The sequence below is a fragment of the Malaclemys terrapin genome, chromosome 9, assembly GCF_027887155.1.
Source record: "Malaclemys terrapin pileata isolate rMalTer1 chromosome 9, rMalTer1.hap1, whole genome shotgun sequence".
NCBI classification, from domain to species: domain Eukaryota; kingdom Metazoa; phylum Chordata; order Testudines; family Emydidae; genus Malaclemys; species Malaclemys terrapin.
Window position 1 is genome coordinate 21239744 of NC_071513.1, and position 24163 is coordinate 21263906.

At 45.1% G+C, this 24163-nt stretch overlaps 1 protein-coding gene across 1 annotated transcript in view; it reads left to right on the forward strand.

The window, feature by feature from the left end:
• LOC128842691 (ligand of Numb protein X 2-like) overlaps nt 1–22633 on the forward strand; it is a 47939-nt gene extending 25306 nt beyond the window's left edge. The window contains exons 3-10 of the mRNA XM_054038812.1: nt 762–991; nt 2845–3041; nt 4767–5135; nt 13484–13663; nt 15847–16021; nt 16236–16458; nt 20324–20482; nt 21955–22633. Coding sequence (XP_053894787.1) covers nt 762–991; nt 2845–3041; nt 4767–5135; nt 13484–13663; nt 15847–16021; nt 16236–16458; nt 20324–20482; nt 21955–22090 — 1669 coding nt within the window. The 3' untranslated portion in view covers nt 22091–22633. The remainder of the gene's footprint in view (nt 1–761; nt 992–2844; nt 3042–4766; nt 5136–13483; nt 13664–15846; nt 16022–16235; nt 16459–20323; nt 20483–21954) is intronic.
• The last annotated feature ends 1530 nt before the right edge of the window (nt 22634–24163 follow it).

The window sequence follows — 24163 nt, forward strand, 5'->3', positions numbered from 1 at the left end:
CTGAGCCTCCAATACCACTTCTGCATCACCAACCTAACTTGCCATCCATCCTCTTATCAAAGGTAGTAATAGCCTGAGTTTGTTTTCCTTCCCCTGCTTCTTCTGTAACATTGATTGTTGTGTTGCTTACAGAGTTTGGGGGTTCTTTTTAAAATGTTGTTTGGTGCTTATGAGAAGAACTGGATGGATAGGCCTGGTGAGAGAATACTTCTATTTATTATAACATGGGTACAGCAGCAGCAGTGCAAACTTCCTCATGCTGCCCCACTCAGTTGTATGTTGCTGGTTTGGTAGAAACATGGCATATTCAAGGCTATAAAACTTCTGTGATTCAAATGTGTGGTTCACACTCTTACCTTGGCTCTGAAAGAGCAGAGGGAATAAGTATTTGCTTATGCCTCACAAAATGTATTCTCACCTTCATTGGGAGCAGCAGGGCTTAAAATATTTATCATTCAACAAGGAGTACTCCTTCCTACTGTCTCTTTCTCCGATTAATTAAACTAATTGGTCTCTTAAATTAAAAAAAAAAGAAGTTGACAAAGGAGTTTCTCTCCCCCTTCTTCTAGCCTCAATTTGAGGCTGAGATGTGAATGAATCTTTGCTAGCACCAGCTGCTGGAAAGAAAATGTGTGACTGACAAGACTTAATCATGCTTCCTAAAACATCTTAGTTACCCAGCGCTTGTATGTGCTGAGTTTACTATGTGAGATGAGATTGTTGTTTCTTGTGTGGATGACTGACTTCCAAACCTTCTCTAGGTGTCCTGGCTTCAAGAAATACAAATCCGATATAGAAAGGAGAAAAAATCCACATTCCAGAGGCAAGGAAGATCCCATTACCAGGGAGGAATCGAATGCTGCCAGAGAGGCGGAGCTATCAGGCGGAGCATTGTCGCTGGTGGCAGAAAGCTCTATAGCGGCTGTGATATCTCTGGGGACTGTGGAGCCTGGACTCGTTAATCCAGCCTTTGAGGAGGGTGAAGAAGGCGGTAATGTCTCTCTCTGCAGTTACCAACAGTGTCTCTCACCACTTTGAATAGCACAAAATGCAATTCAGTTTCAAATCTCCTTTTAAAAAAAAAAAATTAAATAACGTTAAGGATACTCTTTAAAAGAGCTTGTCACAGATTCTGCCCATATCTGTATGAACAAACACTTGGAAACCTTCAATAGTTTCAAGCTTCTCCTTTTACTTTTTACTCTTGGCCTTTCAGTTCCAAAAAACACAAACCTCTGCCACTGACACAAAAAAAGTTCTTTAAGAGCTAAGCCTCCAGGATTTTCCTGGAGTCTCCAGAATTATGTCATGTGATGAAACCTCCAGGAATACATCCAACCAAAATTGGCAATCCTACTAAGAGTAGCAGCTTCCTTATCCCCTCTCAGGATGGCCACGTGCACAGAGTATAGCAAGATTCTTTCACAAACCCTAGGTTAACAAGAGCAATACACCAAGCACCATTTAAAAAAAAAAAAAAAAATCAGAAGCTTTTCAGTAACAATGTTCTTTTGCAGCTGTGTGGAAATAAAGTGCATGCACCAGCCCCATGAGAACAGGGCACCAAACATATCGTGAAGATGCCAAGCAATCAGTACCAGGAATTTGTGCCAGTCTGTCTTTTTATTTTATATTTACTCCTTTGAGGCAATTATTTGTTCAGGTTGTTTATTTTAGTTCCTCCCTACTGATACAAAACAGAAGCATTTTTATGCCCTTTGCTAGTGCTTGGATTTGAAATTAATCATCAGTAAGAAAACAAATCCCATCACATTACAAATGAAAATAGCTATATCTCCATTCAAAGATACCACCACTTCATTAAATCTTTAGAATGACAATAAGTAGCGTAAAACTCTTGATAGCATGTTTCAAAATGATTTTCTTAATTCCTGTGCGCACTTAGATGGTGCTGGGGGGGACAAGTCTCTCTGCTAATGAACCTGTCTGATAGTTACTGTGTAGATTAGCTTGGTTCTATGTTGGAGTTTCCCCAAGTACATGTCAATCTCTCTGTTAAAGCCACTGTGTGATAGAGAACTACAGCTGTACTTGGCTGACCTTGTGATTGCCTTCATTACAACATCTAACGTGCCTGGCTTGCACAAATGCTGCAATGATGATAGATTTAACATACTTTGCCAAAAGTGCAGGGAGAGGTAACAATTTTCATCTTCAGAATGGTTTGGAAGTATTAATTAATTCTTCTCAGCCCTCTGAAATAGGTAAATGTTACTCCATTACAAAGGGGGATGGGAAATTGAAGTAGAGAGGTTAAATGCCTCGCCCAAGATCATACATCAAAGCAATGTCAGACTCCTGATTAGAACGCAAGAGTTCTAGGCTTTCAGCTCTTTGATCAGAGCACTAAATTAAGTCCTTTTCTCTAATGGCCTGAGCGTCAGACTGGGAACCAAGAAGCCCCAAGTTCTAAGTAGTTTGACTTTAAATAACCTGGCAGTAGATCTAGAAGAAGAAAAATTTCTAAATGGCAAATTAAGCATCTATTTACAAAAGGCCTCGAAAATGCTTTGTTTCCATTCTTGCTACACCATCTGACAATCAGCTTTGCACTGAGTGAGCACTCGTTGGGAACATATGGGGAGAAAGTCTAGGAAATTTAACTTTTCTGCTTTTTGTTCGTGATCTATTCTCTTCCCTCCTAAATACCCCCCCCCCCCCACACACACACACAATGCCATTTTTGAGCACATAAGTGCCAAACAATACAAGCCCTACCAGTACTAGTTTCACACAGAGATCAGGTATATAGAATAGAGAAAGGACATGGGGATATTATCTGTATTCATGTGTTGCTTTCTCTTCTTTGATTCTCACAATCAGACCTGCCTCAGAAAGCTAGTCTTGTGGCTGAAACAAGTACGATTGAAATTCATCGAGATGATCCAGAAGAAGAACTAGGAATGCGGATAGTTGGGGGCAAAGACACCCCTTTAGGGAACATTGTTGTTCAGGAAGTCCTTCGGGATTCTGTTGTTGCTGCAGATGGAAAAATAGCACCTGGAGACCATATCCTTGAGGTACGTTTGTTCTGTTAGTAGTAAAGTTAAATTACCACCCTTCTTTGTCTAAGAGAAGGCTTTTTATGATAGTGGATAGCAAAAAGTTTGTCATGCTGGGCAAACCTCAAGAGAGTTGGATAAGCATGCCAAAATTTGAACACTTGTCCAAATATCTTGGTTCTATGAAACTGGGCTGTGAGCCTTAAAAGAACAGGCTGTCTCATGTAATTTCTGACCCTTCCTGCTTTATCAGGCCAGAAATGCCTTGACAGCAGCCTCTTTTATAGTGTTTGGTTAGTTCTGAGCCCAGCTGGAGAGAGGTAAGAGAGCCCCATGGAAATAAGAAGTAAAATATTAAAAAGGTATCAGAACACTTTTAAACCTCAGAAGGTTTGGATTGGTTCTTATTTTTACCTGATCCAGCACTTGAAGGGTACAAGTGCAGGAGAGAAAATAGAATTGTTTTGAGTGGTGGAAGCAGATGTAATTAAGAGGATTTTTTTTTTTAATTTCATCTCAATTTGACAAACACCTCTTCTGTCTGAAAATGTTTTATCACCTATTGTTACAGATCTCCTTAGATTGAAAAGTTCAAAGAAAAAAATAATCTATTTTATTTACTTTATGTATCTGACAGTTTTTTATGAGATTTGTATATAGTTGTAGCCATGGTCCCATAAAAGATATTACCTCACCCTCACTTAATCTCTCTAACAGCACTATTGCACAGAGAGGCTCTTTTTCAAACTGGCAGGTGCTAAATCATTTAAAGCTTTCCATTTCAAAACCAGCATTTTAATTCACCCTGAAAACCAACTGGCAGCTAGTGCAGAGCACAGAACACTAGTGCCATATGCTCCTAGCAATATACCCTGCCAAGCAACTGAGCTGCCACATTCTGTACTGCTAGCTTTGGTTTCCAAACTGAATTAATGCTTCACGGAGAGTGCATTGTTAGTAGTCTAATCTCGAGGTGACAAAGGCACATACTTTCTTTAAGATCTGGACCTCACTACCGTTGTATTACATCCTCCTGGCCAGACAAATCCAACAACTGGAAATCCAACCCTCTCCTTCGATTATACATTCTAATAAGGATTGGCAGGCCCTTGCATTCAGAATGGCAGATAATCTTGGTCATATCTTCAGGTGGCTTCTCCAAGCCAATCAATGTCACATCCATCTTATCTGACTGAGCCTCATCCACCTCCCAGTCTCAGCCAGAAAGTAAGACATTCAGCAACACTGGCTGGGTGTCATTAGAATACTGAAGATGCTGTTGCCCATGTCTCCTTGCTAACCTTCCCAATAGGCCCATATGCACACCAAAATGAGACCGGATGGAATCCTACATGACTGCCCCCGGGGGAGGAATAATAGTTACCAAAATTACCTTGAAAAAAAAAAGATTTAGACTGAAGATCCTAGGGCTTGTCTCCACTTACCAGGGGATCAATGTGTGGTGATCAATCCACCAGGGGTCGATTTAGCGGATCTAGTGAAGACCTGCTAAATCGATCGCTGATCCCTTTTCTGTGACTCCGGTACTCCACTGGAACGAGAAGCATAAGGTAAGTCTATGGGAGAGTTTCAAAGCTTCAGAGCTATGGAAAGGTCTCAGGGAAGGCGCCTCATGCATGGAGGATCCAAGTGTGCTTTTTGCTAACCTTGTGATACTAGGTACAGTGGAAGACCCATAGGCTCTCCAGGAACTAAATGGTGTATTTTCCTTCCTCTTTCTAGGTGAATGGGGTCAACATCAGTAGCGTGACTCATTGCCAAGCTATCTCCTTGCTGCGCCACCCAGGTCCCGTTCTTCACCTTATGGTCCTGCAGGAAAAAGGGTTTTCCAACAGGACTCTCAAACAGGATTCTAGCCCTGCTGTTAACCGGGAAGTGATTCACGTTACATTGATGAAGAGAGACCCATCTGAACCCCTGGGAATCAAACTGATTAGGAAGACAGACGAGGCAGGGATTTTTATTCTGGACCTGCTTGATGGAGGCTTGGCAGCCAAAAATGGAAAGCTGAGTCGGAATGACAAAGTTCTCTCTATAAATGGCCATGACCTGAGGCAGGGAACACCTGAGACTGCTGCACAGATAATACAGGTAATTTAGTGAATGGAGCAGCTGTCTGATAACTCTGTGACTGTCTGCACCACTAGCGCAGTGCTCCATTTCTGACCCAAGGGCTAACAAAACATGCCTGAGCAATTTGGATACCCTTAAGTAACCATTTTTGGGAGAGTGGCTTCCCTACAGAAGTGGGGATTACTGTTTTCTAGCGATCATGAATACACAGGTGGGAATCTGCCATGAATCATCTCTGACAATACCACAGTGAGTCAGATGTCTACGGTGGTTTAGTGCAGGAAAGGCAAACTGATCTTTAGGTGTAGCCTTTTTACTAGAGAAATCTCTACACACAAAGCATACATCTGTGACAGGTACCGGAACAGAGTATGTGAAGCTTCCCTAGAGCTAACCTAGGGAGGTCTGAATAGAGACCGCATGGCCTGGCAGTACAGAACAGAAGCATTTTTGATTTAGGTCAGGATGCTGGTGGTAAAATTCCCAGTTAAACTGCATGTGGAAGAGGGGTCCATGAGTCAATCTGAGGCCCCTTGCTGGGAGATGGTCGTTCTTCTTCGAGTGCTTGCTCATATCCATTCCATTAGGTGTGTGCGCGCCGCGTGCACGATCGTCGGAAGATTTTCTACCCTAGCAACACCGGCGGGTCGGCTGTGGAGCCCCCTAGAGTGGCGCCTTCATGGCGCTGAATATATACCCCAGCCGACCCGGCGCCCCCTCAGTTCCTTCTTACCGCCCCTGACGGTCGTTGGAACTGTGGAGCGCTGCTTAGCTGTTCTCCACTCTCCCTAGCTTAGTTTGTTGTATCACAGTTATAGTTATAGTTATAGTTCTAGTGTTTATAGTTAAATAGTTAAATAGTTTAAAAGTTGTTCTAGTTGTTCTAAGTAGTTCAGGGGATTAAGGGGGTCGTCTCCCCCTTTCTCCCCCGGCCGCGGGGCCGGGCTCATGCCCAACGCTCCCGGCTTCAAGCAGTGCGCCTCCTGCGCTAAGCCTATGCCCACGAGCGACCCGCACGACTCCTGTCTGAAGTGCCTGGGAGAGTCCCATCAAACAGACAAGTGCAAGATCTGTAAGGCCTTCAGACCAAGGACCAAGAAGGAGCGGGACTTTCGGCTCCGGCAACTCCTGATGGAGGCGGCACTTAGTCCGGACGCTCCATCTACAAGTCAGGCCCCGGCACCTAGCACCTCGGTGCGCAGTGCCCCGGCGGCACCGGCTATGACGACCACGCGAGTGGCGTCAGACAAGCCTCCCCGGCACCGGACCTCGTCGGCACCGCAAGCAGTGCCTCGGCGCCGGTCATTATCCCCGGGGCATAAAAAAGCCCATAAGACGGGGACATCCGTGCCGAAGACGCCGGCTCCCCCAGTGCCGGGGGTAGAGCCGCGTCCGCCGGTGGAGCACCGGAAACAGGTGCCTCCAACACCGTCGACTCCGGCGCCGAGGCCGTTGAGTCCGGTGCAGATAGCGTCTCCACCGAGACCGGCGGTGATACAGTGCCTCCCGTCGACTCCAGAGACCTTCGCGGCGGCGAGAGACTTAATAGCTCTCACGGAGCCGGCACCGCCTCAACCACCGGCACCGACTGCACCGTTGACTCGCCCGGTCCAGTCGAGGGGGAAACCTGCCTTGATGCGCCCTCCATCGCAAGGGCTGGAACCTCGGCACCGATCCAGGTCCCGAAGCAGGTCCCCACGCCGCTCGCAGTCCCGGCACCGAATATCGCCTCGGCACCGGTCGTACTCGCGGCCAAGATCTTCTTCGCGGCACCGCTCTACGTCTCGACACCGCTATGATCGTCGGCACCGATCAACGTCGAGACGTAGTTCTCGGCACCGCTACGGTCGACGCTCGACGTCGAGAGGCCGCTCCCGGCACCGGGCATACTCCAGGTCCTCGTCGAGGTCCAGATCCGACTCCCGGCACCGACGAGGTCATCGGCACCGGTCGCGGTCCCGGCACCGATCGCCGGCACCGCGTAGAGATAGATCATCTCCGGACCGGCACCGTGCGGCACCGCAGCCAATCGGAATCGTCTCGACGCTCTCGGCACCGCCGTGGCCATCGAGATCGGAGTCCCACTCCTCGGAGGACCTCTCGAGATCGGCATACCCCCCTCAGGGGCAAGCCGAGGAACAGGACTTGGGCCATTGGCAGGAGATGGCAGAGGACCATTCTCGTGGCCCATCTCACTGGTCGTTTTGGACCCCGTGGGCGTACCATCAGGCGCAAGGGGCTCCAATTGCTTCGACCTCTCGCTCCGGTCACTCCATCAGAGGGGCCCCGGAGTCTACCATTTCGCGACCTCCGCCAGGGGGCATGGAGGCTTCTGTGTCCGCACCACCTGACGCCCTGGACCCAGGCACAGGTGATGCTCCAGCCCAGGAACAGAGAGACCAGGACCAGCCCTTGGATCCTGTTCCACCGGAGGCATCTTCCTCTTCTTCTCCGGATGAGGCAGTGGCGGGCACATCGTGCACAGGCCCACCTCCAATAGATCTTCGGGCTCACCAGGATCTTCTGCGCAGGATGGCCCGTAATATGGACCTGCAGGCGGAGGAGATAGTGGAGGTGCACGACCCGATCGTGAATATCCTTGGAGCGGATGCCCCATCGAGGGTAGCGTTACCCCTGATCCGCACGATACAAATCAATGCGGATACGATATGGCAAACTCCTGCCTCTATCCCACCCACAGCGAGAGGGGTGGAAAGGAAGTACTTTGTCCCATCTAAGGACTATGGGTACTTGTATACCCACCCCCAACCGTGTTCACTGGTGGTGGAATCAGTGAACGCACGAGAGCGCCACGGCCAGCAGGCTGCAGCGCCTAAATCAAAAGAGGCTAAGCGGCTCGATTTGTTTGGCCGTAAGGTATACTCAGCCGGAGGGCTACAACTTAGAGCGGCAAACCAACAGGCGCTACTGAGCCGCTACAATTTCAACTCCTGGAACTCTATGGGAAAGTTTAAGGAGTTGATTCCCCAAGAGTCCAGGGAAGAGTTTGGGGCCATGGTAGAGGAGGGCAAGAAGGTGGCTCGGACCTCCTTGCAGGCCTCCTTGGACATAGCAGACTCAGCTGCGAGGACCCTGGCTTCGGGTATCGCTATGCGCAGGATCTCCTGGCTTCAGGTTTCGGGTTTGCCTCCGGAGCTGCAGCAAACCCTACAGGATCTGCCCTTTGAGGAACATGGATTGTTCTCGGACAAGACGGACTCTCGCCTGCAGAGCCTCAAGGACTCGAGAACAATCATGCGCTCCCTGGGGATGCATGTTGTGGGCCCTCAGCGCAGACCATTTAGGCCGCAGCCTCAGCGCTTCTACCCCCCCCCGCCTCGTCAGAGACAAGACTCGGCCCGGAGGCGAGGGCGAGGTGGTAGGAGAAGATGGGCTGGCCCTCAACCCGGTCAGAACCAGGGGCCACCAAGACCACCTTCAGGTCCTAGACAGAACTTTTGAAGGTGCGGTCGAGGACGGCGCCCCAGTCATCCCCCAGGATCCAGCCCCCTCCTTTCAGGATCGTCTCTCCCACTTCCACCACGCTTGGTCCCTTATAACTTCGGACTGTTGGGTCCTCCGCACGGTGGAGAGGGGATACGCTATCCAGTTTTCTTCTATCCCCCCCCCTCCCACCCCCCTTCCCCGTCCCTCTTCAGGGACCCTTCTCACGAGCAACTTCTTATACAGGAGGTTTCTACGCTCCTGGCCATGGGGGCCATAGAGGAGGTTCCGATAGAGTTAAGGGGCAGGGGATTTTATTCCCGTTACTTCCTGATCCCCAAGTCCAAAGGAGGTCTGCGGCCCATCTTGGACTTGCGCGGACTCAACAAATTCGTAGTAAAGTTGAAGTTCCGCATGGTCTCTCTGGGGGCCATTATCCCTTCCCTCGATCCTGGAGACTGGTTCGCCGCCCTCGACATGAAAGACGCATACTTTCACATCTCAATTTACCCACCTCACAGACGCTTCCTGCGATTCGTGGTAAACGCGGTGCACTACCAATTTGCAGTCCTTCCCTTCGGCCTATCCTCGGCCCCAAGAGTGTTCACGAAATGTATGGCTGTCGTGGCAGCGTACCTTCGTCGGCAAGGGATACAGGTGTTCCCGTACCTAGACGACTGGCTGGTACGCGGTCGCACCAAGGAGCAAGTTCAAGCTCACGTCCACATAATAGTGCACACATTCAACGAGTTGGGCATCCTACTCAACAAGGACAAATCCACTCTAGAACCTACCCAGAGAATAGAATTCATAGGCGCAGTTCTAGACTCCAGACGTGCACAAGCCATCCTGCCAGACAACCGATTTGGCACCATCATGAGCCTCATTCAAGGGCTCCAGGCGTTCCCAACTACCACGGTGAGGTCGTGCCTTACCCTGCTGGGTCACATGGCTTCCTGCACGTACGTAACCAGGCATGCCAGACTTCGGCTTCGCCCACTCCAGACCTGGGTGTCGTCAATATATCGACCACATCGGGACAGCCTGAACATGGTGGTCACGGTCCCGATCTCGGTCCTGACCTCCCTCACCTGGTGGCTAGATCACAATGTGGTCTGCGAGGGGATGCCATTTCACGCCCCACAACCCTCTCTGCACCTGGTCACAGACGCTTCATCTCTGGGTTGGGGCGCCCATCTCAACGAACACCATACCCAGGGCCTGTGGACTGCACCCCAGCTAGCCCTGCACATCAATGTTCGGGAACTGATGGCGGTGCGCCTGGCGTGCCAGGCATTTCTCAACCTCCTACGTGGCCGATGTGTGTTAGTTCTCATCGACAACACCACGGCCATGTTTTACATCAACAAGCAAGGAGGAGCACGTTCGTCAATTCTATGCCAAGAGGCCATTCGCCTGTGGGACTTCTGCATCGCCCACTCAATCCATCTCACGGCATCGTTCCTCCCTGGAGTCCAGAACACTCTAGCGGACCGACTCAGCAGGTCCTTCCAGACGCACGAGTGGTCTATCCGTCCGGACATCATACATTCCATCTTCCAAAAGTGGGGGTTTCCCCAGATAGACCTGTTTGCATCTCGAGACAACAGGAAGTGCCACGTGTTCTGCTCCCTACAAGGTCGAGCTCCGGGCTCCCTCTCGGATGCGTTTCTCCTTCCCTGGAAAGACCACCTGTTTTATGCCTTCCCTCCGTTTCCTCTGGTCCACAAGGTACTGCTCAAATTGCGCAGAGACCAGGCACAGGTAATTCTGGTCGCTCCAGCGTGGCCGAGACAACATTGGTACACCACACTGTTGGAACTCTCGGTTCAGACACCGATCCCGCTTCCGTTGTGCCCGGATCTCATCTCTCAGGACCACGGCCGGCTGCGTCACCCCGACCTGCAATCACTCCACCTCACGGCGTGGCTGCTCCATGGTTCACCCAGGCAGAGCAGCAATGCTCGCACTCTGTCCAACAGATTCTGCTGAGCAGTAGGAAGCCCTCAACACGCACCACGTACCTGGCGAAGTGGAAGCGGTTCTCCTGTTGGTGCGAACAACGAGCCATGTCCCCGTTGCAGGCACCCATTCCTCTCATTTTGGAATATCTCCTCTCCCTAAAACAGCAGGGGTTGGCGATATCTTCAATTAGAGTTCACCTGGCCGCTATATCGGCCTTTCACCCAGGGGAACTCGCGTCCTCGGTGTTCTCTAACCCGATGGTCGTTAGATTCCTCAAGGGCTTAGACCGGATGTACCCACAACAACGTCAGCCTGTTCAGACGTGGGACCTCAACCTGGTTCTCTCCAAGCTCACAGGTCCTCCATTCGAGCCACTGGCCACCTGTTCACTTTTGTACCTATCCTGGAAGACAGCCTTCCTTGTAGCCATCACCTCAGCAAGGCGCGTTTCTGAACTCAGGGCGCTTACATCCGAGCCCCCTTATACAGTTTTCCATAAGGATAAAGTGCAGCTTCGTCCACATCCTGCCTTTCTCCCTAAGGTGGTTTCTCCTTTTCATATCAACCAGGACATCTTTCTCCCGGTCTTTCATCCCAAACCACATGCCACTCGCCAGGATCAACGTTTGCATTCCCTGGACGTACGAAGGGCCCTGGCCTTCTATATTGACCGCACAAAGCACTTTAGAAAGACGACGCAACTCTTCGTTGCAGTGGCCGACCGAATGAAAGGCTCACCGGTCTCCTCACAATGCCTATCCTCCTGGATTACGTCTTGCATCCGGACTTGCTATGACCTGGCAGGTGTCTCAGCACCGCACCTCACCGCTCACTCCACGAGGGCCCAGGCTTCCTCGACGGCTTTCCTGGCACAAGTTCCGATCCAGGACATTTGTAGAGCAGCGGTTTGGTCATCAGTCCACACATTTACAGCTCACTATGCACTAGTGCAGCAGTCCAGAGACGATGCTGCTTTCGGATCAGCGGTTTTGCACACAGCAATGTCTCACTCCGACCCCACCACCTAAGTTGGGCTTGGGAGTCACCTAATGGAATGGATATGAGCAAGCACTCGAAGAAGAAAAGACGGTTACTCACCGTTGTAACTGTTGTTCTTCGAGATGTGTTGCTCATATCCATTCCAAACCCGCCCCCCGTCCCCACTGTCGGAGTAGCCGGCAAGAAGGAACTGAGGGGGCGCCGGGTCGGCTGGGGTATATATTCAGCGCCATGAAGGCGCCACTCTAGGGGGCTCCACAGCCGACCCGCCGGTGTTGCTAGGGTAGAAAATCTTCCGACGATCGTGCACGCGGCGCGCACACACCTAATGGAATGGATATGAGCAACACATCTCGAAGAACAACAGTTACAACGGTGAGTAACCGTCTTTTCTCATCATGATAGAAATCTGTCTCATTTTAATGGGCTGAACATTTGGTGTAAAGTATTTGTGTAAGGATTACTCCAAAAGCAGTGGCCTTTGTTTCGATCAGTTTCAAATGCTCTGTCTCCTGGGGCAGTGCCCTCCAGCTTCTAATAGCTGGGTTTCTTTTTTTGCCCGAAGATCATGACAAACACAAGGGCATTTCACCAGAACTTACAGTTTAAACCTTAGAAAAGATCCAAAGATAAGGGAGAATTCGTTCTCTTCCTGGCAATTTGGTGAGTCAGTGGTGGGAGAAAAAGGGAAGAGTTTTGATAATTATGGAGAGCCTGTGTTCTTACATAGAAAGAAATATTTGAACCTAAGCAGTGATGTTTAATATTAGAAGTAAGTCAACAAATGTTCCCGATAAACAACTTTCTAGAATTGAGGACTGATTGCAAAGCCCAAAAACATACTGTTCAAGTTAGTAAATGTCAAAGCAATGGGACCACGAGGCTGGCATGTATAGAATTGAATCTAATATGTTGGCACTCAGCCTCCCTAGGTGACCTGTTCCAGAGCTTAACTATCTTTGGGAATATCTTTCTAACCATAATATCTAACCTAAATCTCTCTTGCTGCAAACTAAGATGATTAATTCTTGTCCTACTCTTGGTAGACATGGAGAACAATTGATCACAGTCCTCTTTATAACAACCTTTAACATACTTGGAGATATATATCCCTTCACTCCCCCCCCCCCCGCCCCCCGCCCAATCTTCTCTTCTCTAGACCAGTGACTCTCAACCTTTCCAGACTACTGTACCCCTTTCAAGAATCTGATTTGTCTTGTGTACCCCCAAGTTTCACTTCACTTAAAAACTTATAAAATCAGACATAAATGTCACAGCACACTACTGAAAAATTGCTTACTTTCTCATTTTTACCATATATTATAAAACAAATTGATAGGAATATAAATATTGTACTTACATTTCAGTGTATTGTATACAGAGCAGTATAGATAATGATTTGTTTATATTGTTCTGTATATGTAATTTTAGTTTTTATTGAGTTTGCTAGTGCTTTTTATGTAGCCTGTTGTAAAACAAGGCAGATATCTAGATGAGTTGATATACTTTCTAGAAGACATCTGAGTATTCCCAGGTTACACGTACCCCGGGGGGTTGAGAACCACTGCTCTAGACCATGTTTTGTAAACCTCTTATCACTTTGTTGCTCTTCTCTGGACTCTCTCCAATTTCTTCACCTCTTTCTTCAAGTATGGTGTCCAAAACGGGACATAGCACTTCAGCTGAGGCCTCACCAGTACTGAGTAGAATAGAAAAATGACCTCCTGTATCTTATATGTGACAGTCCTTATCAGCTCCTTTTGTGGATTTGTCTGGTCTCTAGAGGTGTGTGCATGCCTATTACATTTTTCAGAATGCTACACAAAGTCTGAGCCATGCAACTTTCAGAGAGATCATCAGAAGTCACAAGGTTAAGTCTCTACATGAGCCATGGTGAAACTTTATCCATTGAAATTACTGAAATATTATTAAGTTTCTCCTTTTGTTTTTCCTGGCAGACCAGTGAGGCAAGAGTGAACTTTGTGGTCCTAAGGCAGTCTGGTGTAGAGCTGCCAGATGCTGTTGAAGATGGTGGCACACCAAACAGTAGTAGCAGCAGCAGCAATGGAGGGAGTCCAGTGCACCATCGGAGGAGACCTGACCAGAATCATTACAGACGAAAATCAAACTACCAAAAGGTAAGTCTTGTAGTAATAGCAGTGTTATTTTCTGCTGGGTCAGTTGTTCTTTGTTTCTCAAATCTATTACTTTACCACTGAGTGCTATGAAAATATAAACAAAGAATACTGCAGGGTTATCAAGAGTAGGGTTTGGTCCCATATTGCACCTTTTCTTTACCAGATATTGCAAAGCAATAGGAGTTGAGAGCTGGCAAAACAGTGAACTGTACAGTCAGACCAAGCATCTGTTATCTACAGAGCAATGCAGCATCATTTGTGCAGCCTTTGAGGTTGAAGCCTGTCTAAAGGGGAGAAGGAATGCTGGCCAAAACAGCAGAGTTAATCTCTGCTCCTTGAGAAAGGGTCACTGGGTATTTGACAGCCACCAGAAACCAGTAAAACAACCATTGGGTTTAATTCCCTATCTGTAGGACAACAAGCATATCAAGCACAGCTTTCCTCTAATATTAAATTGCAGTGCTAACACTGCGTGTGACTCCATGTCACAGTATGGGACTAAATGGCCTTGTGGCCTAGAGGTGAAAGCTATACTAATGAAGCTAAAGAAAGATGCTTTTGCAACTTCTCCAATTTAACTAGTTACTTTTACACTCCGATTCCCTCCTCTAGAAAACTGTGAACTTGAACAGATTTGCTTTTATGTTGCTGCCTCTGGCAGGTTGTATCATATTTAAACTAAAATTTGTGTGAAGAAATTCTGCCTGAAATATGAACTGCCTAGACTTGTGTTTAGTTTCACAGGTTACTGCATCTGAGTTGGTTGCTATCGTATGCAGTTTCAGCCCAGTTCTTTCCTTTATAAACTGCAGTCCACTATGTCTTCTTCTGTTTCCACAACACACGCGCGCACACTCTCTCTCTTTAACCCTTTCTTCCTCTTAAGATCTATAGGACATGATGTGCTAATATTTCACTAAGCTTAGTGGTGGGATTTTCATAAGCACTAACATCGACCTAATTCTGCTCCCATCAAAGTCAGTAAGAGTTTTTTGCAGCTGACTTCAAGGAGAGCAGAGCTAGGTTAATGCTGAACTGTTTTGAGAAATTTCACCATTAGATTCTCATTTAAAGTAGATAAGCTATTTGAGTCACTATAAACTGTCCTTTCATCCCATGCAACGACATCTTCAGAAATAAGTTTCTCCTCCTCTTCATACTCTCTACCTTGTGTTTGGAAAAATATCTGCTGGTTGCCTTCTTACTTTTCTTGGCCTTATGGCACAGTAGAACCTCAGAGTTATGAGCACCTTGGGAATGAGGTTGTTCGTAACTCTGAACCAAACATTATGGTGGTTGTTTCAAAAGTTTACAGCTGAACATTGACTTAATACAGCTTTTGAAACTTTACTATGAAGAAGAAAAATGCTGCTTTTAACCATCGTAATTTAATGAAACAAGCACAGAAACTGTTTCCTTACCTCATCAAGTCTTTTTTATACTTTCCCTTTATTTTTTTAGTAGTTTACACTTAACACGGTACTCTACTATATTTGTTTTTTTTGTCTCTCTCTGCTCCTGCCTGATTGTGTACTTCCGGTTCCAAATGAGGTGTGTGGTTGACCGGTCAGTTCGTAACTCTGGTGTTCGTAACTCTGCAGTTCTGCTGTATACTGGGCTTGTTAAAACAGAAATGGAGACTGTGATCATTCCAATGGAAACATATATATTTTAATAACAACTCTATTCTAAAACATGCATGAGGTTGGATAGCTCAGCCTTTGTAGATGGATTTGGAAATGCCTCTTTACTCTGTGTCACTGGTTCAAATCCACCCCAATTTAACCAAAGTTCAAAAGCTAAAAAGTTGGTAATACCTGATATGTTTGATGACCTATGTGAAATGAGTTGGTAGTTTCTTTCCACTTCCTGGTGGGGAAACTCTCATCACAAAGAGCCTCTATGTAGACAAAGGATCGAATGGACATGTAGACAGGCATATATCCTCACATCCCTAGCAGCAACCCTTCTGAGTCAGGGTTGAATCGCCTTGGGAGTACAGTGTGCTATAGTTTCTGCTGCCTTTGCTATTTGTGCCTAAACAAACAACTTCACTCTCCAGAGCTGTTAATGTGGCATCTTTCACCAGCCCTGAATTTTTAGAGTTCTCTGCCTCCTACCCTAGTTATGGACCTTTCTAAATTCTGCTGCATTGATTAACCCATATAATCATTTCTTTGTAGGATCTACCTCAGGGATACCTCAGCCAGGAAAAGACCGTTGCAATAAAAAAGGAGCTAAAGGAATCTTTGGGAATAACTATTGGAGGTGGAAGGGACAATAAAAACAAACTTCCTATTTATGTAACTAGTGTGCAACCCATTGGATGCCTCTTCAGGGATGGCAGGATCAAGAGAGGTAAGGAGACTTTCCAGACCCTGAGTTTCCCTTTTTATAACTTTGCTAATTAACTCTATGAATGGGTTTTAGTTTTTAAGTGAAAATTGGTATTAATCACCAGTAAAGTTTGAAGCACTAAGTCCTGGATGACACCCTGAGGCAGAGGTGGTCTATATTGCAAAAGGTCAGTAAGTTCATGCGGCCATGATAATCCTACTTATTTAATCCACAGGAGATGTGCTTTTGAATATAAATGGCATCGATTTGACTCATCTAAACTACTATGAAGCTGTCTCTGCACTGAAATCCAATGCAGCTTCCCACACCGTAGTGCTGAAAGCCCTGGAAATGCTTGTACCAGAGAGGGTGCCAGAACCCACAGACCCATCCTCTGATATCAGGGAACACGGGTTCAGTTGGTCACCCCTTTGGATCACATGGCTCGGATTACCTACGTAAGTTTGTTTGGTCAATTCTTTCTCTCCTCGGTATTAACCATTGAGTCAGGTATTTTACCTCATCTTGCATTTAAGCAAAGTGAATCACTGGCTGGCTCTGAACCAAGTCAAACTTGGTGACAAGCCCTTTAAATAAAAGCAAAAGAGACTATCAGTTGTCAATGTGTTCAAATAAATTAAGAAACTCCCACTGCACTTCAGTATTTCTGAGCCCCTCCTGTTGCAATATGGTCGGTCCCTAGGTATCTGACAGAGTTCACTGAACATTTTCTCAAACTGAATAGGTCACAGAAATTGAGAACAAAAGCAAAAGTGTATGTTTGGGAGCGGGGGTTGGGATGAGAGAGAGGGTGTTTTGTTACACAGCCTGTGTTTGAATTGTGACACGCGCACTGCAAACAATCCTCGGTAAAACGTGATGAACCCAAGCCACTTTGACTATTCTACTTAACAGAAGTCAAAGATCAGGCACTGCTACTGCCTTTTAGTAGCTAGTCTAATGGTTTTGTTTTAAGGCAAGCAGTCTTTTATTAACTTCATCTCAACTGTGAAATTTTTATCCTAGGAAAATAATGCCAAATTCTGAATTTCCTTGCTAAAATGCATTAGAAGGTAGCTTACCATGTTGCTGGTGCTAAAGGTAGTGGGAATTGTGCTGCTGCGTTCCATGTGGCAAGCATTTTAAGGTTTGAACTTTTCAGCTACTAATTTCTGGAGAGATGCAGCATGTGTTCCTCTTTACTGGTCTCTGCTAAAGGTCAATTTGGAGTGAGCTCAACCCAGAGAGGAGGTGCAGGTTATGTCAGAGTTAAGGTTTGTGGCTGGACAGGGAGCTTACATGAGGTTCAGGTTAAACAAAACCCTCTCTTCTAAGGGTTCTGATTTATTTACAGGTTTGTTTTCTGGTGCAACCGAAGGAACACAAAGCCTGTGGCTACCTTCCCTTCATGCAATTTATCAGTCTGTAAACTCCCAGAACAAAAAACAGAGGGCAGATCTTATTCCTCCAGAGCATTATGTCTGGGCTTCTTGTCAAGAGAGTCTTGGCCTGTTTTTTCTTGAAAGGAACCCAGCTTTTTTTTTTTTTTTTTTTTTAAGTTCTGAGACTAACTAGTCTCAGCTGCACCTGATTAACGCATGTTCATGTATGACGCTGGGATTTAACCCCCAAATCTCTATGCCATTATTTAGTGCAATGAGGTTTCCTCAGAGGGGTCACTCTTGGGCCAGGTGTATTGTGACTGGAAGGCAACAGCTCCTTTTACATCTCATCACTTGTGCCAGGGAAGGTGAAGAGTATTCTATCAAAAGCTCCAGAGACTCTAATGCTTTCCAAAATTCCATTTCCATTAAGTCAGCCTCTTAGCGCTCCAGTCATCTGCTTTTGTTTTAAGTATAGGCCTCGGAGCTAGCATCCACCAAGTACCTTGCCTCAAATATATTTAATGTTTGGTTTCTCCTACTCTAACTCACTGTAACTGGCTGAGGACCTGAGCTAAATTCATAATTAAATTCGCCAACTTTAAGATCATAAAAATATGCTCTCATTTTAAAAAGTAGTGTCGGCTGTATACCTCCCTCACGGGACCCTATGCAGCAATTTCAGCTTTTCCCACTGAGGTGGAGAGCCATCATGTCAGAAGCACCCTCGGAGCACTGAAGCAGTGGCTGGAGAGTAATCTCCTTCTATTGCTCTGAACTGAATTCTGGCATTTCCCAACTATAGAATATTAGCACCACAGGCTGCTGACATGCTTTCATAGGGGGAGGTTTTAGGATATGGTCTGAGAAGCACACAGCAGAGCTATTTCATTTTGCGGTCTACCAATGTTTACATCATTTGTTCCAAACAATATAAATGGTAATAATTCCTTCCTTGCAGTTCTTCACTAATTTCCCCAGTTGCCCAAAGTGGTGGCCAATAATGACTAGTTGGCTCTGTGTGCTATAATTTCACTAAACCACTGAGGAAAAACAAACCTCTTGCAGATCAGTGCTGAGCTCCTCATTGTCCTCTTCAGCTAAACGTAGGTGTTCAGACTTTTTGGCATGCTGACTTCTATGCACTACACAATTGAGGGGTTTTGTGTTTTTTGTTTGTAACCTCTGCTGGGAAATTTTTGAGCCACCACTGAGTATCGCTTTCTCGAAACATTGCCTGAGCTGTGTTTTGAAATCAAGTATGAAAATCTGAAGTTTACTGCTAGCACATGCTCAGTATTTTTTCAGGTAAATGCTTAATCCAGAAGATCGCTCCTGTGGTGCTTATTCTCTTGCATTCTGTTTTTTGAGGAAAGCCACATGTTAGCTGTTAGTCTGAGATAGCCGTTTGGTGCTGGAAGAGCAGAGTCGGAAGAGGTTATGTTCGAAGCCTTGCTGGTATATTCAATCCTTTTCAACACCTCTGTCCACAATGCTTAAAAGTTCCACTCTTTATTGTTACATTTGCACTTGTGGCTTGTTGTTTGTGTCGAATGTAGTTTGTCGGCCTGGGTCATTTAGTAGTATGCTGCCTTTGTGTTTACACGCTGTCCTGACATTGCTGCACTGCATTGCCAGGACAGCCTTTCACATGAGAGGGCTCCATCCTGTCTCTGATGAGCTGCCTGAGTGGAAGTTAGAGTAGGAAAAAACCCAGGTGTCTTGGCCAGTCTTCTCCTCACAATAACAGATTCTTTATGCTGTTCAAAGCTGTGTATGAGCTATTAAACGCACAGGAATTACCATACATGACCAGATGGATGGCCATCTGGTCTGTCGCCTAGCATTTTATGTCTGACAGTAGCCAATACCAGATGCTGCAGATGGGGATGTAAGACACCTACATAGTAACATTGGACTGGTTTTACCCTACCAGGCAGTTAGTGGCTGGCTTATGTTCTGAAACAGGTGGCTTGATATCCCATGTTCATTGTTTTTCTCTCTAACATAACTGGGTATTTTTATTGTCTATATAAATGTCTAATCCTTCTTCATTCTTTGCCTTAGTTAATTTGTGGTAGTGAGTGCCACAGTTAATTACATGCATTCTGATTATTGCTGAGTGCCGATTTATGGTTGCTCTGTTTGCGCTCACAGCACTGGCGCCCTTCAGCCACTCCTTTTGGATATCTAGTATAGGTCACTGGGCTCTCCCTTTCTGTTGAGCAGTGAATTCCAGGAGCAAATACTGTTAGTATTTGTCATCTTTTGAAGAAGTCTGTCGAGCAGGCTTGGTCTTGTGATATAATACATCAGACATTTTAGAAATCAAGAAGCAGGTATAGCTCAAAATGTTTGGATTATGTTCTTTATGAACAATCTCTCATAGGACTGTAATATCATAAGAAGTACTGTACAATAAGATAAGTCCTGCATGAAAAACCCTTCACAAACAAACCTTGACTGATTTGATTGTTTGAATCATTTAGTAGAAGAAAGGTTGCCTTACCTAACCACGTAATGTTTGCTTTCCAACTGTGATATCTGGCTGCTAACTACAACCATTGTACCAAGTCCCCACAATACATGTGAAACCAGAAAATTGACTCCAGATTAATTATAAGGGCTGCAACAGTACTGCTTTCAATTACTTCATTTTTTTTTTTTTTTTTTTTTAACAAAATGATGCTGTAAGATAACTCATGAACAACCCTGACCCGTCTTCCCTATCTGGCTTTCTACTCTCATCACAATACTTGTGGTGGGATAAAGCTTTGTCCCCTGATGGATGCAGGTAATCTAACAAGGATTATTGCAGTGGGTTCCCGCATCACCAAGAAAAATGAAGATTTTTAGTCAAGCAGTTAATTCTAGCTGGAAAATAGGTGCTTCAGAACAAGTTGTGTGTGCGCCTCTTCTGTGATTGTGCCTGTCTTTCTAGCTACCTTCACTGCTGTCAAGATATTGTCCTTCGTAAAAGTAACTCAGAAAGCTGGGGATTCAGCATTGTTGGAGGCTTTGAAGAAGGCAAAGGAAACCAGCCATTTTTCATTAAAACCATAGTGCCTGCAACACCTGCCTTCCATGACAGAAGACTAAAGTACGTATGGTGTTTCTTCCATTATTTGTGTTTATTCCAGAAGTACTGAGCTTAGATACAGTGTGTATAATTTTATTGAGCTATTGTGCTGCTTTTAACAATTAGCCTAGCTGAAATGTAATGATTTATCCAAGTTCCTTTTCATCCTAACTCTTAGTAATAACACACAACCAGCTGTCTTTATTTCTACACTTATGATGGAAGAGTCAGGCTTAGAAATGATTTTGAGTGATTTAACACTTTTTTTCCATCCTGTGAAGGGTGTAATTATCAAGTGGGAGAGGGATTAGTTAGGATACTACAAGTGGTGATTATGCTATAACTAGGATTAACTGGATGAAATTAAGGGGATATTTAAGATAAATATCAGGAGAAACTTCTTGACAGTGAGACTTATTAAATTGTGAATAATCTCTCAAGGGGCATGGTGGAAGTCCTGTTGCTGGGGATGTTTAAAACTAATCTGGTTGACACACTAGGAAATGGACTGGCTCTTTAACTTCTATGGTTGTCTTCCCCTGTGAAGCTCCCTTTACAGTGTCTTCCCCTCGAGCTAGGAACATGTACAGCTGGCTCCTTCTAGAGCAGCTGTTAATGTTGCCCTTTCAGCCCATCTGCCAGTACTGTCAGAGCAGAGACCTGGCACTGTTCCCAAGGGGATTGAGTTTCAGTGAATGGTGCAGGCATTAATCCAATTAAGGACTTTTCAGTTATTTAGCAACTATGTTCTGATATCAAATTAGTGCCTTGTTGACAGGACTTGCTGTTACCTGGATATCCTATCCCCTCTCTTAAGAGAGCATTCATTTTCCTGGTCTGTTTCCAAGGAAGATGCTTTAGCTGGGGTCCTTAGCTCTGACTACTTTGTAAACTGTAACCAAGGCCCTTTTAAGAGGTAGTTTGGGTGTGTCCAATCCCAGCATGTAAAGCAGACTCACGAACTACCAGCATGACAGTATCCTCCATGAGGCCTGTAAGCACTTCCCCATAGCTACTACTAAATAAGCAGCTGGGACCTTGGGTCACAGATTATATCATCCACATCCATTTGCTTTTTACAGTTTTCCTCTGGATTGTCTTCCCTTGTGCTGACTGGCTCTTTTCTTGAACCCCAACCACCCTTTCCCTCAGTCATTTCATTTCAGCCTCTCTCAAATGCCTCCTCTCTTCCTTTCACTTGTTCCCTCTGCCTTCCTATATCTCTGTTTGGCTAATCCCCTCCCAACCCCAACAATTAAAAAGAAAGCAACTAATGGCACTAACATGAGCTTTGCAGACCATCCCTTCCCCACAGCCCCAAGTGCTGTCAATTTAGATAGACAGTCCTTTGCCAAAGAGTTTACACTTATTGGGTTTGTATGGTGCTTAGCACAATGGGACCTTGATTAGTCAGGGTCCCTAGGTGCAACTGTAATACAGATAATGGAAGGTTTGAGTTTTGTCCTGACAGAAGTTTCCTCTTGCCTTGCTAGGTGCGGAGATGAAATAGTGGCAGTAAATGGAGTGTCTGCTGTAGGAATGAGCAACTCTGAGCTAATTCCCATGCTGAAAGAACAGAAGAACAAAGTCACTCTTACAGTTGTGTCTTGGCCTGGAAGTTTTGTGTAAACATCAAAGCCAAATCTATGTTCACTTGATTTATGAGCCTCTTTGAGACCAGATGCTCATTAGATTGATGGGATAGCAAAACATGTGGCGGGTATACCAAGGAAACCCTGAACTCTTGGCATATGATGTGTACTATCCAGTGGGCTTTCATTTCCTATTTGAAGAAAACATTTCCAGAATTGATGAAGGCAAATGTAGCTTGTTGATATATCTAAATTTTAGATCCAACATTGTAGCAGATTGGAGCGGCACTTTCACTAGCTTCATCATGGAGTTCTAATCAGTACAAGATTATTGTGGGGACAGTTATTTTTCCAGTGGTCCTATATGAATTGTGCATCTCTATTTTGAGCCAGTCTCCTTTTTTCCTCCAAATCCTATTTTAGCTGTGCCAAACCAATGATTGTAACTAAAACATACCTAATCTCCTAAAATAAGAGCAATGTTTCACACACACTGGGCAAGGGTCGCTGGTTGGCTGGTGTACTTGGACATGCCATTTTGTAGCTGTTTTTAAAAGCCGCTAATAAAACTCTAAATACATGGACTGATAAAATGGTTCATTACCAATGGTGTTTACATTTCTTGCCCATAGAAGTCTAGTATCTTTTTCAACCCTTTTGTTGTCAGGTAGATTAAGAATGCCTGTTAGTGCTAATGCATTGTGTTGGCTTGTGCAGAAATCCTTACTCCTGGTGCTAGTTAAGTGAATTGCTGGATTTCTAACCCTTCCTCAACTCTGCTCTCCCTTGTCTTGTGATTTTACTAAAACCATCTTTTATTATGTAGAAATGGGCTGTCTGAACATAATGGGCCCTCTTATTCCCAAGAAAAGTCTGCCCCCAGGAAGTAACCCCATTGCTTTTATGCATAGTTTCTTGATAGTCTGAAAGTGATGTTTTTTGCCTCTCATATTCACCACTTTTCCCTCCCACCCAGCAGAGCTAAGAATGTGTTAGAATGACATGACCAAATGAGATACCACCACCTCCAGCCACACTTCAACCACTGTATGTGAAATGAACTACCTCCAAAAGGACAGTATCCATTTTGGTTTGTGAACTTCGTGCAGTATATTTAGGCTTGGCCAAATTTCATTAATTTTTTTTTATAATTTCAACAGATAAGATGTTTAAGCTTTTTTTAAATCTTTCAGTTGCAGGACATTGGGGGAAAGGCTTATAATTTAATGAGACATGGAGATTTAAAAAAAAAGTTTTATAAACCATTTAAACACCAATTGTCAACAGCACATGTCAAAATATACAAAGAGAATATCCTTCTCAACCTTGCTGGGTTCCAGACCCTAGGCAACATCTACACTGCTAGTTTTAGCTTTCTGGGAGCCTCAGTCAGCTGCCCCAGGCTCTGAAACTCTCTGCCAAGGTTTGTTGTTTTGTGTAGATATATGCTAAAGTTCTCAAGCAGCATTTTTCTTTCTTGGCTTATCTGTAAATTACAATTATTGCTGGAAATGTCAGTTTGTGTGTGTATACGGTGAAATAGATAGCTACTGCCACTGATGATTAGATTCTTTCAAGCCTAACTATATAGTAGAATTTTGAAGCCTGAGGTATAAAGCTCTTCTGGCTATTGGACATTGATAAGCTGGGCTTTTTGGAAAATTCAGAATATAGTAGGTATTCCTCAAATATTTTCGTTTATGTATTACATTTAATTCTAATCCCTCGTAGAAATGATTGAGGGTTTTCACTGTTATATTTCAAATGGTTTTCTGTTTTGCTAGCTCTACAGCTTTCATTCTGACCAGTATGGACCATAATAGAAATTAAAGGAAACTCATTTCTTGCATCTCCCCCTGTAAAAATACTAGCTAGAGCAATTTCTTTTAAAAAACATAATGAAGTAGGAGCTCTCATCTTCTTAAGCAGGGCCTTGTAGGACAGAGCTGGCTACTTGTAAATTAGCCACTACAGCAGATCAGAGTTCTGTTCCTTGCTAGATTAACAGTTTATACACCAAGTGACTTAACTTGCTTTTAGCTAAACTTTGTATGTTAGGACTCTTATCAAAACTCAGTATGTTAGGACTCTTATCAAAACTCATTAAAAG